Source organism: Tiliqua scincoides, chromosome 8 (assembly GCF_035046505.1).
Source record: "Tiliqua scincoides isolate rTilSci1 chromosome 8, rTilSci1.hap2, whole genome shotgun sequence".
NCBI lineage: Eukaryota > Metazoa > Chordata > Lepidosauria > Squamata > Scincidae > Tiliqua > Tiliqua scincoides.
The window spans coordinates 16668699-16684315 of record NC_089828.1 but is presented as its reverse complement, the minus strand read 5'-3'; the positions used below and the strand labels follow the sequence as shown (position 1 = coordinate 16684315).

General features: G+C 46.8%; 1 protein-coding gene across 3 annotated transcripts; it reads right to left on the bottom strand.

The window, feature by feature from the left end:
- Nucleotides 1–3183: 3183 nt before the first annotated feature.
- SHF (Src homology 2 domain containing F) lies at nucleotides 3184–15560 on the bottom strand. Of its 3 annotated transcripts, none has more exons than XM_066635488.1 (7): nucleotides 15167–15560; nucleotides 12147–12276; nucleotides 10203–10427; nucleotides 8096–8302; nucleotides 6901–7030; nucleotides 5631–5750; nucleotides 3184–4640 (listed from the first exon to the last, which is right to left on the bottom strand). In XM_066635488.1, exons 1-7 carry the CDS (start codon nucleotides 15443–15445, stop codon nucleotides 4433–4435), a joined length of 1299 nt encoding a protein of 432 aa, XP_066491585.1. In that variant the 5' UTR covers nucleotides 15446–15560; the 3' UTR covers nucleotides 3184–4432. The 3 variants fall into 3 exon arrangements, with proteins under 3 accessions (XP_066491585.1, XP_066491586.1, XP_066491587.1); XM_066635489.1 differs by lacking the exon at nucleotides 15167–15560 and adding an exon at nucleotides 14933–15069; XM_066635490.1 differs by lacking the exons at nucleotides 3184–4640; nucleotides 6901–7030 and having other exon boundaries at nucleotides 5637–5750.
- Between the last annotated feature and the right edge of the window lie 57 nt (nucleotides 15561–15617).

The window sequence follows — 15617 nt, the reverse complement described above, 5'->3', positions numbered from 1 at the left end:
CTGAGAGAGAGTGCCTGGCCCAAGATCACCCAGGAGGCTTCATGGCTGGGCAGGGATTTGAACCTGGGTCTTCCAGGACTAAATCCAACTCCCGAACCATTACACCATCCTGGCTTTCTAAATGAAACTCACCCGGCCTCCCAGGCCAGTCTTCAACCCCTCATCTACTTGCACCCAGAACCATGGCTGCAGCCTGACTTGATATTCAGCTGAATTAAAAGGAAAAAAAATTATCCTTTTAAAGTTATCCTTTTAAAGTTATCACACTTAGCAGCACCTGCATAGCACTTTCAAGCTTTCAAAGCACTTGGCAGGTGTGATAAATTCCGTATGGTAAGTATTACTTTTCCCAAATTGCAGTGGCTTGCCTAAGGCCACCTAGTGTGCTTAATAGGGATGGGATTTGAACAACAGAAATCCTTAGTCACAGCTCAGGTCTCTTAGCTGTGACACTAAAGCAGCAGGTCTGTCCAGACCAATCATGTCTTTTTTTAGTGCCTTCCCTCATCTAGATGGGTGTAACATTCCAATCTAGGATTATATTTTATTTTAGGCAAAATGTAGCTTTGCAGCCTGCTCCTGTGCATGCGTTCTGTCTTTATCCTGGCTGGCAATGTCCTGTGCACAGTGATAATCCACTGTCCCCAAGGAGCTTGCAATTTAAAACTTGATTTGGGGAAGAAAATGGAGACAAGGGTGAACATTGGCTTCAGTTCAGTTTCAGTTCTACATTCTCAGGTTTAGGATGAAATGGTAGGTGATGTGGGGACTTTGATGATTTGCCAATGATAGTTGCTGTGAACAGCTGTGTACATATTTGAGCTTTGTATAGAAATGTCATAGGGTGTTCCACATGCATTACATGGCTCTCTTTCTCTACTCACATGTATATATCTCCCCTTTGAGGATAATGGTTCATGTATCTGAAGCAAGCCTAGTTCCCAGCCCTAGCCTAATTCACAACAGCTTTTGCCACTACTAAAAATTGCTACTTTTTAAAGCTGCCTCCAGACCTTTTGAGGGTTGCTAAATATACAGTGCCCATCCAAGACCTCTCAGCACCTGAAGCAGCATACTAGCTAACACCCCCACCATTTCTCCCACTTCCTGCATTTGAAAAGGAAGGGGGGAATGGAATGGGAGAGGAAGTGTGAAGGAAAGTAGTGGACTAGAGCATCTCTGACATTACATTTTAAACCCTCTTCCCTCCAAGGATCCCAGGGTGAAGTACCAGGTTATCCCTCTCTAATTTTATTCTCAAAGCAACCCTGCAAAGTTGGTTAGACTGGGAGAGAGTGACTAGCCAAAGGTCATCTTGTCTTCATGGTTTAAGGGAGATCTGAACAGGAGCTTGACATTCTAACCATTACACTATACTAGTTCTCAATTATTATTACTCATGTTGACTCCTTCCAAAATTGGATGCTATGTAACTCCACAACCATCCAACCTAGTATTGTCCCATTTGCTTCTTGTACCAGGGGAAGGAACTTCTTCCTTAATTGGTCACATACAAAACAATTGAGTAAAAACATCTTGGCAGATTTTTGAAACATTCTTCCACCTCCAATTAACAGGGCAACAGATTTTATTGTTGAATCATTTTTAACCACTGCCAATGGAGAGCACCACCTTAAAAGAGGCATTCCTTCCTGGCTGAGAATGGGAAAAACCTCTTCTAAGATGTTACCTGCTGTGACACAAAGAGAAGTATGGCATGCATTGCTCTTCTTTTTTCTTTAAAATTGTTTTCCCCACGTGTAAGCATATGCAGATTAATTAATTAATCATCTAAAGCTCAAGCTCAAGGTGACTGTGGTGGCAATTATCCTAGGCATATATACAAAGAGCCCAAATCTATGCATGTCTACTCAGAAGTAAGTCCCACTATAGTCAATGGGGTTTACTCCCAGGAAAGTGTGGATAGGATTCTATCCTAGGTCCAACTAAAAAAGTGACACTTACTTCTGAGAAAAAATGCATAGGATTGCATTGCACAATTGGGCAACATCCCCCAGTCACACTGAGCCATACTGCTCAGAGCAAGATCCTTCTTCAATCAAATGCTCAGGAACCTGTTCTTACAGAACTGAAGAAAGAGTCTGTGCTGTCAGTTTCTCTGCCAATCCACAAAACGATTCATTGCAAAAATGTCCCCACCGTTTTGTAAGAGGCAATGACAGGCTTCCAAACACTTGCAGCCTTTCCTCAGCCCCCACATACCAATGGGGTAGGCTGTTGATTCGTGACAGATCCTGGAGGCTTGCCTAGAATGCTGTGTTGGTGGGAGTCTCCTTCCAGGACTGTAACCCCCAGTGTGCCTGCAACAGCAAAGTGTCAAGCATTTGATCCTGCTATCTCTCCCAGCCATGAAGTGGGCAAGTAGAAGACCAGTGCAGACTGCAGGGGCCGGATCCCTTGGATGGTGGAGAGCACACACCTTCAATGCACATCTGACCTCTTTCTTGAAAATAAACATATCAGAGATTTCCTAGTGACCATATTGTCATGTCTGCAGATGTCCTGGAATGGCAAAGCAGTCACCTGCCAGGTTTCAGGTACTTTCCAAGGCACAGAGTAGGATTCAGTGAAACACAGGGAGATATCACCAGCTGCAACTCTCCAAAGGGGGATATCTCCAACTCCAACAATATCTTCAGTCCATTTTACTTGGTATTGTCTACACTGATTAGTGACAGGCAGGTTGACAGCAGGGGTTCTTAACTTGCCCTGCCTGGAGATGCTGTGGATTGAATCTGGAACCTTCTGCGTGCATGTGCTCCACGGATGGGGATGCTGGGACCCTGCTGTGTAAGTAACTCAGGAAAAGTCCCACAACCCACACATCTAGCATTTATATCCCAGCAGATGCCTATCTTTTGCAGCAATGCAAACTTTTGTACAAATCTAAAAATGACAAGCTTGCCCATTACACCAGGAAAAAAAAGTTTGGATGTCTATAGAAACTCCCTTGGAAAAAGCAAAAGCAAACTGTCTTTCAACCCTTTTAAAAAAAAAAAGTTGCCCTTCTGCTGAAATGCAAGAAAGATTATTTTGACTCTGTTAAAAGGAAAGGAATAAATACAATCGAGCATGGTCAGAAATAGGATGCAAGGAGGAAAGCTCTATGCAAACATAAACCACAGATTGGTATTAATCAAGAATATAGGCACAATCAGGGTATTCCATTGTAATTTAGCTTTTTATTCATTTGAAGAAGCCAGGAGAAAATACCACCTGACTAGTACCAAATAAGGGTTTCACAATGCATCCTGGGTAAATCCATAATAATGAGGATATTGACACATGCAAACATCCACTTTCTTATAACTGTTTCTTTTCTAAATCCTTTTATTTCCTTTAGTCTTCTTGGTTCATCACATCACTGCCTGGAGGGTAACTGATGGGATTCGCCATGGGCCTCTCTGAAGCTCTTGCTTTCCCATCAGGGGCAGCGAGATTATGATGAGCGGTGATGAGATGAGCAGCTGTTAAGTGTGCAGGCTGCTACACTGGCTCCAGCAGAAGTCTGCCTGAATTTGACACATGCAACAGAGTCATCAGAGGCAGTATAGTCAATTTCATTCCCTCTGGTGAGGAAAGAGTGGATTTGGCAGTGCAGAGGCCAGTCAACACACCTGTCCATATGAAGTCTATGGGGCCATCAGCCAGGACAAAATCCTGTGGAAATTTAAGGCTGCTTAAAGGAGACTGTCAGGATCCCTTGGCCAGAGATGAAACTGCAGCAAATGGAGGTCAAGACAGGCAGTGACAAGAAAACTATAAGCGTAGCTGGATGAGGAAAAGAAAACAAATGTCCAAGACAAGTTGTAAAAATCAAGAGGAGATTGAGAGTCATTTGCACACGTGTTCCCTCTCTTGAAGACACTCAATCGGATACCTCTCTGTTGAAAAGCACTGTGTCCAACTTAACATCAGATGATATGAATTTCAATGCCTTATTCACACATGCTACAGTGAGCATGAGATATTTATGCCTTTTGGAACAGGGCCTGAATAAGCATCTGTCAGAGGACTCAAAATCATACTGTTGCAGAAGGTCAGGAGTCATAACCCTCAAAAGGTGTCAGCCAATTCTGTAACTCCAAACTCCCCAAACTAAGGATTGAGCCTCTCCTACTTTGGGGGCCTCATGTAAATATACCATAGGTTTATGGTACATTATTTGGATGCCCTGGGGTCCAACATGCAAGGTATAGTTGCTCTGCAAAAATACAGAGCAGAAGATAGACATCTCCTAAATCTGAGGTTCTGGATTCTGCTTTGATGGCCCTAGTCATGGGAGGCCCTCCTCCCCTGGTCTATGCAAACAAGCTGCAGTCCAGAGAACCCCAAAGCATTTAATTTCTTGCCTGGTGCTTCAGTGCACTTCCCAGTCCAACTATGCCCATTCCAAGTTTTCCCCTGGAGGTCACTGTTCTGCTGCAAGACAATTGGAGGGCTGTGTGGTGACCGGGTAAAGCAGAGACATGTGCTCTGCACCTTTGATGGGCAGTTTGTGACTGGCGTAGTGGTGGATGATCTCGGGGATATTGTCAAATGGTGGACTGTGCTGGCCCAGAACAAACTTCTTGTCTTCTGTCTGCAAGAGCTTCATGTGTAGGAAGCCTTGACTGCTCCTAGATTGAAGGGACAGAAAGATGATGATCAGTTTATGCAGTGGCTCCTACCCTACCTCTCCCCAAATATGGAAGCTGCCTTCTGCTGCATCACTGGTCCATCTGGATCATTATCTCAAGTGACTAGCAGTGGCTCTTCAAGCTTTCAGATAGGGGTATTTCTCAGCTCTACCTAGATGCCAGGGACTGAACCTGAAACTTCTGCATGTAAAGCAGGTGCTCTCTCACTACATTATTCTGTGATCACTGGTTAAGGTCACTGTGTTTATCTTATATGTCTTTAAGCTTCACAGAATGTACTTTGTACATTTCATGGCCATTTGATCCCACTATTAGCCATTTCTTTTGTCATCTCTACCCAGGTATACACCTGCTAATCGAGGATAACTGTGCTTCTCAAGAAGTGGAGTCCAGTCCTTGAAAGCTTATGTTACAACAAACGTACAGGCGTGCGCTGCTTAACAATGGACCGCATAACGACGGACTGCATATATGAAGATGGTCAAAGCACAGCAAAGAGGTTCTTAATGCGGCAATCAGGTTTCCCACAGCCTGCTGCAGAGTGACTGTTTACACAACAGAGAGGCTCTTAATGCAAAGAAGAGGCAGTCTATCTCCAGTAGCCTGTGCAGCCAGCAAGTGTCTGGCAGGGAGTGTCTGTTTACTCATCAAAGGCACTAGATAGGGTGTGATGTTCGTTTAACAATCTAATCACATAACAATGGGGATCAGAGAATGTATCCCCATCGTTAAGTGACACATACCTGCATTGGTCCTCAAGGTGCCCCAAGACTCTTTGTTGTTTTTACAAGCTCTACATGCCTATCCTAAAGGTTAATAAAATTATTATTCCTGGCATAGTCAATACAATTAAACAGATGCAGGAGGCAAGGCTGCTCTACGATTCTCCTTGCTCAGCATTGATTCACCCAACCTGCTGCCCCAGTGCACCCTTATGCCCCCCAACCTCAGGATGCATGCGGCACTCACTTGAGGGAGAGGGAGAAGCCATCGTGGCTGCTTTCACTGTTCCGCACCAAGTAACTGGCTTCCCTGCAAAGTCGCAGCAGCCCCTCAGCAGCCACCCGGCTCAATGCCCCATGATACCACCTGTAGAGTGGGAAAGGCAATCATTTAGTTGTACACCTATAAGGCCCCCAGCTCAGCCCAATTAGATGACACACCTGAGGCGATGGGGACCTCTGTGTTCAAAATAGCAGCTACACAGGGCCAAATCCAAATCAGGGCCACCCACACAGAGAGAGGCCTCAGTCCTTTGACCTGATCTGGACTTGGGACCCCCACAGCTGCTATGCGGCACAGAAAACAATTCCCATGGGTACCAATGGATCTTTTTGTCCTTGCCAAATAGCAACCACAGGATCCAATCCTGATTGGAAACATGTGTGACCCTATGCATGTTTGCTCAGAAGTAAGTCTTATTTTGTTCAGTACAGCTTACTCCCAGGTAAGCATGTTTAGGATCACAGCCTAAATGTCTTTAGAGTTGCAACCTTGAATTGACCAGAATTTGAGCTAGCATTTATTTTAGGTCATGTTCATCAACTCTAAGACGCTCAGAGCAGCCAAAGTTGTCCCTTTTCTATTTTATCCCCACAGCAGCCCTGCAAAGTAGATAAGACTAAGAGAAAGTACTGGTCATTTCTCCCAGCTTCTTCAAATGAATAAAAAACCACTCTTCGAGCTTCACAGCTGATGATATGGACCTAGTCATCCTGATAAGCTCTAACTACTATACCATACTGCCCCTCAAGCATGGAGAAGCCCTACATGCTTATAACACAACCTGTACACACAGAGTCCCTTTCTCATTTATATCAAATGTGTGAATACAGTAGCATTGGGAGACATGGCCAGCAAGCACAGCGGTGCCTCCCACATTAACGGATCATGTGATCAAGTAAGAATAGAGCTTTAGTGTGGACTATACTTTTGTATTGTTTTTTACCATTCTGATCCAGATAGCGATTCTCAGTTCCTGACACTTTCACTTTCTGGCTACTGCTCTGGAGACCCAACTGCGTCTGAGGTGTTCTAGGGCTAGATGCCACTACCAGCATCCCTACTACCCAGACATGGCGAAAAGAAGACATGGACTCTGGGGAATGTATTCCTGTGATGCGGGACTGGCATCAATGGCATCAATGTATTGAGGGTGCTCTGGGAACCACATGGCCAGGCATGCAGTGGAGGCAGCCAACCATCCCCACCTCCCCGTGCCCACTTCCAAGCTACTCACGCCTGACTCTCCAGTGGCAAACTGGGATTCACACGTTCACCGAAAACTAACTCAGGCTCCAAGCTCAGCCAGCATGTGCTACTCCTCTTCTCCATGCAAGATGGAAGCTGGCTCTTTACTCCTCCCTTGCCTTGGGGGTGAAAGACAACAACATACAGCTGGGTATTAAGGTAGGGATAAGTGACAGTGAGCTCTGGCATGCAGAATGACAGTGTCTTCTTAGAAAGGACAGGCAAGTGGGGGAAGGAGCACAAGACCCTTGGAGCTCTGAATTCAGGTGGGGTGAAGAGACAGTGAAGCAGGGTCAAGAAAGAAGCACCAAACCATGCATTTCAGATGGAACTTGAAGAATTCAGAGCATTAATCAGCACTGTGCTTCAGTGGGAAAGCACCTGTTTTGCATGCAGAAGGTCCTGTGTTCAATCCATAGCATCTCCAAATAGGGCTGGGGAAGACCCCTGCCTAAAGCCCAGGAGAGACAATGCCAGTCAGTGTTGACAATACAGCAGTGGCGTCACTCGGGTAAAGAGGGGCTGTTCTAACCCTTCCCTTGACAACCATTTGTCAAGTCCAAATCGTGCTGCCCCAAGCTCTTTTTCAACCAAAGTGAGAAAAGATACAGAGACCCACACACGATTTTGCCCATGGGACAGAAACCAGCTGGAGGGGGAAATATTTAAACAGACAAGTGGCTGCCAAAGAAAGGGTTAAACAGTCCCTTCTCCCCTTGCCCATTTCTCTGATCATCCTAAAGCCACTTGGAGCTGCTTGGATAAAAAAACCAAACATTGTGGGAGTGGGGACCACACATGAAATGAAAAGTAACATGTAATCTTTAAGCAAGAGATGTAAAACTTCACTGGAGGCTGTCAAGCAGAAGCTGCATAGCCATCTATCAGGGGTGCAAGTGAACAGGGGAGCTGGGCTAGATGACCTCCAAGGTGCCTTCCAACTCTAGTATTCTCTGATTTGGTTCCCAGGTTCTCCTCTACAACTCTACGGACTAGAAGCTTGGTTTAAAATAAATACATTAAACCAGAGGGATTTCTCAGGATCTTGTTTTCTGACAGGACATGGCAAAGTTGCCCCAACTCTAGGCCCTCTGACTATATCATCTCGTACTCCCATCCATACACCATACATACAAAATATTCATACTCCTATCCAAAAGTCTGTGTGGTTTGGGGATACCCACCACTGACATCCAAAGGACTCAACAGAGCTCTGGCATCTGGAGGGCTGGTACTGATGTTTGGGAGACTTGATGGGGTGTCTGCAGACAGGCATCTGGCACTGATACTTTGGAGAGTAGGTGGGCCCTCAGCATCCAAGTGGTGAGCAGTGCTATCAAGCTGTCCAACAGGTGGTGGCCACGGTAACTCCTGGATCCCTTCAATCTCAACTGAACAAGACATCAGAGAGAAAAAGAGAGCACTGGTGGCGGGTTGTCAAGATGCTACCCTGGCTGAACCCACACTCGCAGCAGAATGAGGCCCTCCCTCCCTCGGTGTGGGATGAGAGCAGCCTTGAGGAAAGAAGGGTGTTTTACACAGATGGTGTTTATCTGCCTGCCACATGCAGCCAAGACAACTGGGCAGATTTTAGCTGAACAGGGGAAGCCTACGGGCTAACTTGTTTTGCAGGCAGTGGGAAGGGATAAGTAAGACACAACAGTTGTGTGCTGAGGGCGGGAAGGGGAGGAGAACAGGAATGTCCCCTTGGCGCCTACACTTCTATTTTCTGATTGCAGCCTGCTGGGGGCAGAGACCCTCCAGGGGCTTTATTCCAGGCCATCCCCTTACCAGCACCTCTACAATCAGATGGTCACCAGAGATGCACATTGCCCTCGCTTTGGAGAAGGCAGCACTAGGGAAATGCTGGAAGCATTTGATAAAGAAGTGGGAAGGAAAGCAGATGGATGGATGGACTGCTTCAGCATGTCTCCATGCTGTATTCAGCACCATTCCATGCCCACAGTTTGGAGCATTAGAGCCACTCCAGTGGGGGAAGCAGAATAAGTAGAAAATAGCAAGCTTTAGCCTGGTTCATCAGTTAGACTAATTGATTAAAAATACAGTCCACTTTAAAAGTGCACCCTGATCAATCAGGTGGAAGATTAAAGGACAAAATTATCTATTTTTCAAACAAGTACTTATAGAAACATCAGAATGCAAATGCTGTTTTAGGACCCAATCCTATCTAATTTTCCAGTGCCGATGTAGCTGTGCCAATGAGGTGTGCACTACATCCTGTGGTGGGGAGGCAGTCACAGAGGACTCCTCAAGGTATGGGAACATTTCTTTCCTTATCTCGGGACTGCATTCTGGCTGCACCAGTACTGGAAAGTTGGATAGGATTGGGCCCTTAGAAGAAGCATTCCCTCCTACAAGTGAGAAAGAAGTGGGAATGCCTCTATGATGATGCTTGCTGTGCCACCTGCATGCGTCACCCAAAAACAAAGCAAGTGGCACATATTCCCCATGAGACTGGAGATTAGCACAGTCAAAGCACAGATTGTTTATTGAATGGCAGTTGATACAGACTAACAGTGCAATCTTATGCACGTCTGCGCAAAAGAAAGCTCCATTTATTTCAGTGAGATTTACTCCCAGGTAAGTAGGTACGGGACTGCAGACAAAACCCAGTATGTTAACTGTAAAGAGACTACACAGACGATGAGATAGTTAAAATCAGCAGCACATCTTCAGCATTCAACTCACATTTACTCTGTATTATAATATTATAACTCTAAACATATTGAATTATAAAACAACATACCAGGTAAGGCATCTGGAATTGAGAAGCTAGAAGTTAGGGCAAGCAGCACATTAAGCAGAAGATCCATGATGGAATCGCTCAACACTTTCTTTTTTCCCTCCCAATGTGGGAGGGCTGCCAATTTAATTTAAGCAGTGGTGGGGAGGGGGATTTCACCTTTCCTACCCATGCCTTGTTTCCAATCAAACTCACATCCTTACAAGCCTCCTGTTTGCTCCTAAGGAGGGGAAAAAGACCATTTTGGCTGAGGATATGATGAAAGAGGAAAGGGCTAAACTTCCCCTTCTCCAGTGCTACTGTTCAAATAAATCGGCAGCATCCCCCCCAACTTGCGGCATTTCATTAAAAAATGGAAGGTCTGAGAGATCCAATCATGGTTCTCCTGTGTAATGTGCAAATGGGTCAAGAGTCCTTGGATGAAAAAAATAAAGGAGATATTGTCCTTCTCTCCTACTAGTCTAATTCTCACCTATCCCCTCCCTCCCATAACACCTTTTATGCACTGACGCCTTTCCCCTGCTTACCTGCAAAAACCCTGGAGATCCGCTCCTTTTTCCACTCCCAAGGCTGGTCATATTCCTCCGGTGGCCGCTCATCGTCTTCTGGCAGCCATGAGTAGCGGCACTGGATACAAGGGAGGTGAGAAATGTCTGCATCTGTGCCGTCATCCACTGCATCATAAGGAATATCGTACAAGTGCAGAGGCTTTTGAATGGTGAGCCCTTCCTTAGAACACTTCCCCTGAATCTCTGGTAGCAAAGAAGTAAAAAGTCTGCTTTATCAAATGCTATCAAATGCATTCAAATGACTAACAAATGCAGGTAAAATCCGGCCTGGATTTTAGCCTCGCATTTCTCAGGTTTCAACCAGAAGCTACCCCAAATTCCAAATCCAACTTCTTACAGCACACTAAATACCCTGCTCTGGATTGTTGAAGAGTACTGCGAGAGGCACAGACAGCAACGGCAACAATTAAGACTTATATTTGTAGAATATTTAATCATTTTCTACATTTATATCCCACTTTTCTCCCCAAGGGGCACACAAGGTGGCTGGGAATTTGTGGCCAGGACAATACAAAGAGGAAGAAACTGGGCTAAGCATATTCCTAGGTCTTATTTTTAGGCCTTCAGTGGAAGCCCTGCTTTGCGTTCCCAACCAACGCATCTCATGGTGGATGGGAAATACATTTTCCAGGGACCAGATCACATTCTTTCAGCTCCATCACACTGCATAAACCATAGCTCTTCAACAAGTGGAAGTGGGTTGTGTCTTGACCTCAGGTGGGTCATCAAAGTGTTGCTACCAACATTCTGTTTTGAACCTCAGGCCTACACAATTTGAACAGGGGCAAGGCCAAAGGTCCTAAATTAGATATATCCAACCAGAGGCTTTGGCAAGATTGCTTTTCTTAGGTTCCAATGCTTAGTTCAGTGGGTCCTGTTCAGTCTCCTACCATACCACCCATGCTCCCCTGCTGCAGTACTCCCACTGCTGTCTCCCTTGCCTAACCTCACTTCCTTTTTCTCTCCCTCCAACTTTTAAAACTGAGTGCACACTATCACTATTATACCCTTTGTCCTTCCTCTCCTTCTAATTGGCCTAGAACAGGTCGGCTCAAACCCTGGCCTGGGGGCTGGATCTGGGGTTCAAGTGGATCCATCTGCCTGGTGAGCAGACCTTTCAGTTTCACCTGGGCACTGTGCAAAGTCCTCCTCGTTTGGGGGACAGGAATGCTCAGAGCAGTTGCATCTGCCTGGACATCCTGTTGTGTGGGCTACTACCTGGTGGGAAAATGTCAACTATGATTGCTCAATCGCCCACCCCTCTTGCTCACTGGCTAGCCTACGGGGCTCTGAAGATTCAATACTGCAGGTTATGGTTCAAGGTGGTTCCCAGCTCTTTACTGGTTGAAATTCACTGCTATTAACCACACAGTGCTACTATTTTGGCCTAGAACAGTGCTTCCCAAATGTTTTCAACTCGTGGCTCTCTTGACCTACTGGGCTATTGGCCATGGCTCCCTATTAGGACTACAATACTATACATTATATAAGGCAGTGGGCTTTTTTACGTGGATTCCCCGGTCCCCTGGCTGGTTTCTGCAGCTCCCTGGAGAGCCACAGCTCACAGTTTGGAAACAACTGGCCTACGCTGATGCCCCACACATCTGCACAGCAGAAAAAGAGGACTGCAGGGTCACTGGATGGTACAGTCCACACCATCTTACACCAGAACACTGCCTAAGCTTCTAATTTAACACTGAAGTATCAAATGAGGAGCACAGGAAACCACCGGATAATGAAAGAAAAGTATTTCTGACATGTACTGTGTTAGCAGGAGACCATCAAATGGAAAATGCCTGCATGCTTCATTATGCTCTGATTTCAAAGTCTTAAGTACATTCCAGAGTCTTGTATCAGAGAGCTCTGGAATAGAGAGCATTTCAGACAAAACTGATACCTTACCCTCCAACAACTTCTGAGCCTCGTATGGTTCCATGTAGCCTTCGCTTTTCACCCTTTCCTGCTCGCTTGTTTGACCACTGGCTTCTTGCCTGGTATCAAATGGATTTGCATAGTCCTCCAGAATCATCATCTGACAGTGAGAAGAGAAACCAGTTAGTCAGAGCCATAGGATTTCAGGATGGAGAAATGTACCACTGCTCAGATAAAGGTGATGGAGCGCCTGCACTGAAGCTAAGCCCTTCAGCACCTGCATAGGGACTGCTTGAGGAACCTGTGTACCCTGCCTAGAGTATCATGGAAGAAAAGTGAGACATAGAGGACAGGGGAGACCCAGTTCAAATCAACTTGGCTACAAAGGTCACTGAGTGATTTGGGGCCAGTCACAATCTCTCAGCCTAATCTACCACACAGGGATGAGGTGAATAGGAAATGGAGGGGGGTCTGGTACACTGCCCTGAGCACCTTGCAGAGCTAAGCAGAGCTAGGTTTGGACAACACTTGGATGGATGACCACCTACAAGCTTTATGAACACCACCGATACACACCAGGGGAGAGCCACTAAAATTGACTGGTGGGAAAGTCAGAAGAGTCTGCCTGAATGCCAGATGCAAGGGAGTGGCAACAAGATACAGCTCTCTTGGTGTCTTGTGTGCTCCCTGAGTTATTTGGTGAGCCATTGTGAGAATCAGGAAACTGGAGTAGACGGGCCTTTGGCCTAATCCAGCAGGGCTCTTCTTATGTTCATCTTGAGTTCCACCATGAAGAGAGGCAAGATTAACACATGTTTAAGGAATATGTATATTTCTCCTAAGACTGCCGTCTTTGGCACACCTGCTTACAAGCATATTTCATTGAAACAAAACAAAATAGACAAAAAAGACATTTATGGCACCTTACAGCTAACAAACCCATTGTGGGACAAATGTTCATTGGCTAAGGCTCACCCACAGAGACATGAAGGTTTATTTTGAGCTGGTTGATCTATATGCTCATGGCATTTCTATGCTAAGCCCAAACATAGACCATAGACAAGATGAATACATTGACCATTCACAGCAGCCGTAATTGGTTTTAATAAACTCTTCCTAGCTTTACCATGCTAATTTAAACACTGTAGTAGTGGGTCACAGCACCCTATTGGGTCCTAAACAACTGCCCACCTACTTACTCAACATCTGTGGCCTTGTTCCATGTCTCATTACCAGCTGGGATGCAGGGCTGGGCCTTTTTAATGGCCATGCTCAGATTTTGGAACTCTCTTCCCAATGGAGCTCAGATGGTCCCCTAACTGCTGGCCTTTAGGCAGGTGGTTAGGTCCCACCAGTACAACCTTGCTTTTAATTAATTAATTGTGCTGCCTCTGGATATTTTTGCTAATTACTGTCTCTATGCTTTTCATTTTTTCACTGTTGGTTACTGATAGCTTTAAAATCTTTAAAATCAAGCCACCTTGACAGTCCCTAAGTGGGATCAAAAGGTGAGACAGAAATATTTTAAAATACATTTATTATTTAAATAAACCAATAAATATATAGATGTTTTTAAAACAATGTCTTTCATGTTCCTCTGACCCCCCACTGTTTACAGCGTTTTTGGTATACTACTGTACTTTGCTCTGTGAGGTATCTGGACCTGCCAACTGAAAACCCTTCATGCATCTGGTGAATGAATGAATGGGATTTAGAGCAGTGTTTTTCAACCTTGGGGTCAGGACCCCAATGGGGTCACGAAGCCTCAGTAGTGGGGACATGGCAACTTACAGGAATAAAACGGTTGAAGACCACTGAACTAGAGCACCACCAGGTAAAGGGGGAAGCATCTGGTGTATCCCTTCAGTTACCAGGAGATAAGTGTCCCAGTCCGGCTCAGGTTCTTAGCAATTGTGCTAAAATAGCTTTCACTAGTGCTAGGCTTCATGGCCACTTTTTATGCCCTCTCTAATAAGAATATTTGGTTGCAAATACATGCTGGGAAGGCATTATGGGGGTGGGGAGTGGACAGGGATGGGGTGGTGGATTGGGTCTTGGGAGGGGCATGGGATAAATAGTGGGGTCCCCAGTCTCATACTGCATTTATTTGGGTCATGGCACGAAAAGACTTGAAGACCACTGATCTAGAGGAAAAGTGCGGTATAGATTAGATTAGAATGATACCCTCTGCCATGATCAGCCTAACGCCTTCAAATATAGGAGAAAAGTCACACTGAACAAACTGAGATTTACTCCTGAGTAAACATGCCTAGTGTGGGTCAATCTGTTCCTTCATTGTTAATGTTGTTACTGAAAATCACTAGTGTAACAGCCCAACCCAGCTATATACCCCCGTCCTGTGGGTAAGGAAACAATGGGACTTCTTTCTGAGTCTTCAGGGATAGGGATATATCCCCAATTCAGCTGTATCCAATTGAATGGAAACAATGGGACTTCTTTCTGAGTCTGCTGGGATAGGGGCTGGGGATAGGGGCCAAAATCCAGATGTATGGGGGGGATGGAAACAATGGGACTTCTTCCTGAGACTGCAGTCCTATCCACACTTACCTGGGAGCAAGCCCCATTGACTAGCATGAGTCTTACTTCTAAGTAGACATGCCTAGGCTTGGGCTGTGAGTCTGCTGGGATAGGGGCTGGGGATAGGGGCCAACCCAGCTATATCCCATTGAAAGGAAACAATGGGACTTCTTTCCGGGTCTGCTGCAATAGGGGCCAATATCCAGCTATATGGGGGGAGGGGAGAGAATGGAAACAATGGGACTTCTTCCTGAGGCTGCAGACCTATCCACACTTACCTGGGAGCAAGCCCCATTGACTAGCATGTGTCATACTTCTGAGTAGACACGCCTAGCCTGTGAGCCTGCTGGGATCGGGGCCGGGGATGTCGCCAGAGGTCTGTGCGATGCCCCCAATGGAAAAGACAGTATCTTTCGCAGAGGAAGCCCACCTGCGGCTCTGGCTACAGTACCCCGCAGCCCAGCCCAGCCCACAGCCCAGCCCTACCCAGCGAGGGGAGGGGGCGATCCCACCTTCTCCGGCTGGCCGTGGGGGTCGTCGGCGCGGGGGGCGGCCTCCGGAGCCACCTCCACCCGGATGAGGCGGCGCCTGGGCGAGCGGCAGCGGCGGCCCTGGGCGCCGGGGGGCTCGGCGGGGGCGCCCCCCGCGTAGGGGTCCTCGAAGTCCAGCTCCCTCTGCAGCCGGTAGGCGGCCAGCAGGTCGGGCTGCTCCGGGCCCGGCGTGTAGTCGGGCTGCGGCGGGGCGGGCTTGGCGCTGCGGAAGAGCAGGCGGTCGCGGAGCCAGCGCGCCATGCTGCGCCTCCGGCGTCCGGCCGGGCTGCTGCGGCGGGGAGGCGGCCTCGGCCCCGGGAAGGAGCGGGGGGCGCTGCCCGGCTGCCGGAGCTCCTGCTTGCCGGCTGGCGCCGAGTCCCTGTGCCCGCCCATCTCCCCCGATCCCCCGCCTTCGCCTTCTGGTGGCACCCCG

Bases quoted from the DNA above. Each gene is read 5' to 3' on its own strand.
- SHF (XM_066635488.1), bottom strand. From the start codon at position 15,445: ATGGCGCGCTGGCTCCGCGACCGCCTGCTCTTCCGCAGCGCCAAGCCC. The intron at 10,428-12,146 runs GTAAGGTATCAG...CTTTGCTACCAG, and splicing joins GGCTCAGAAGTTGTTGGAGG to AGATTCAGGGGAAGTGTTCT. The intron at 4,641-5,630 runs GTGAGTGCCGCA...CCTTCAATCTAG, and splicing joins GGCTTCTCCCTCTCCCTCAA to GAGCAGTCAAGGCTTCCTAC.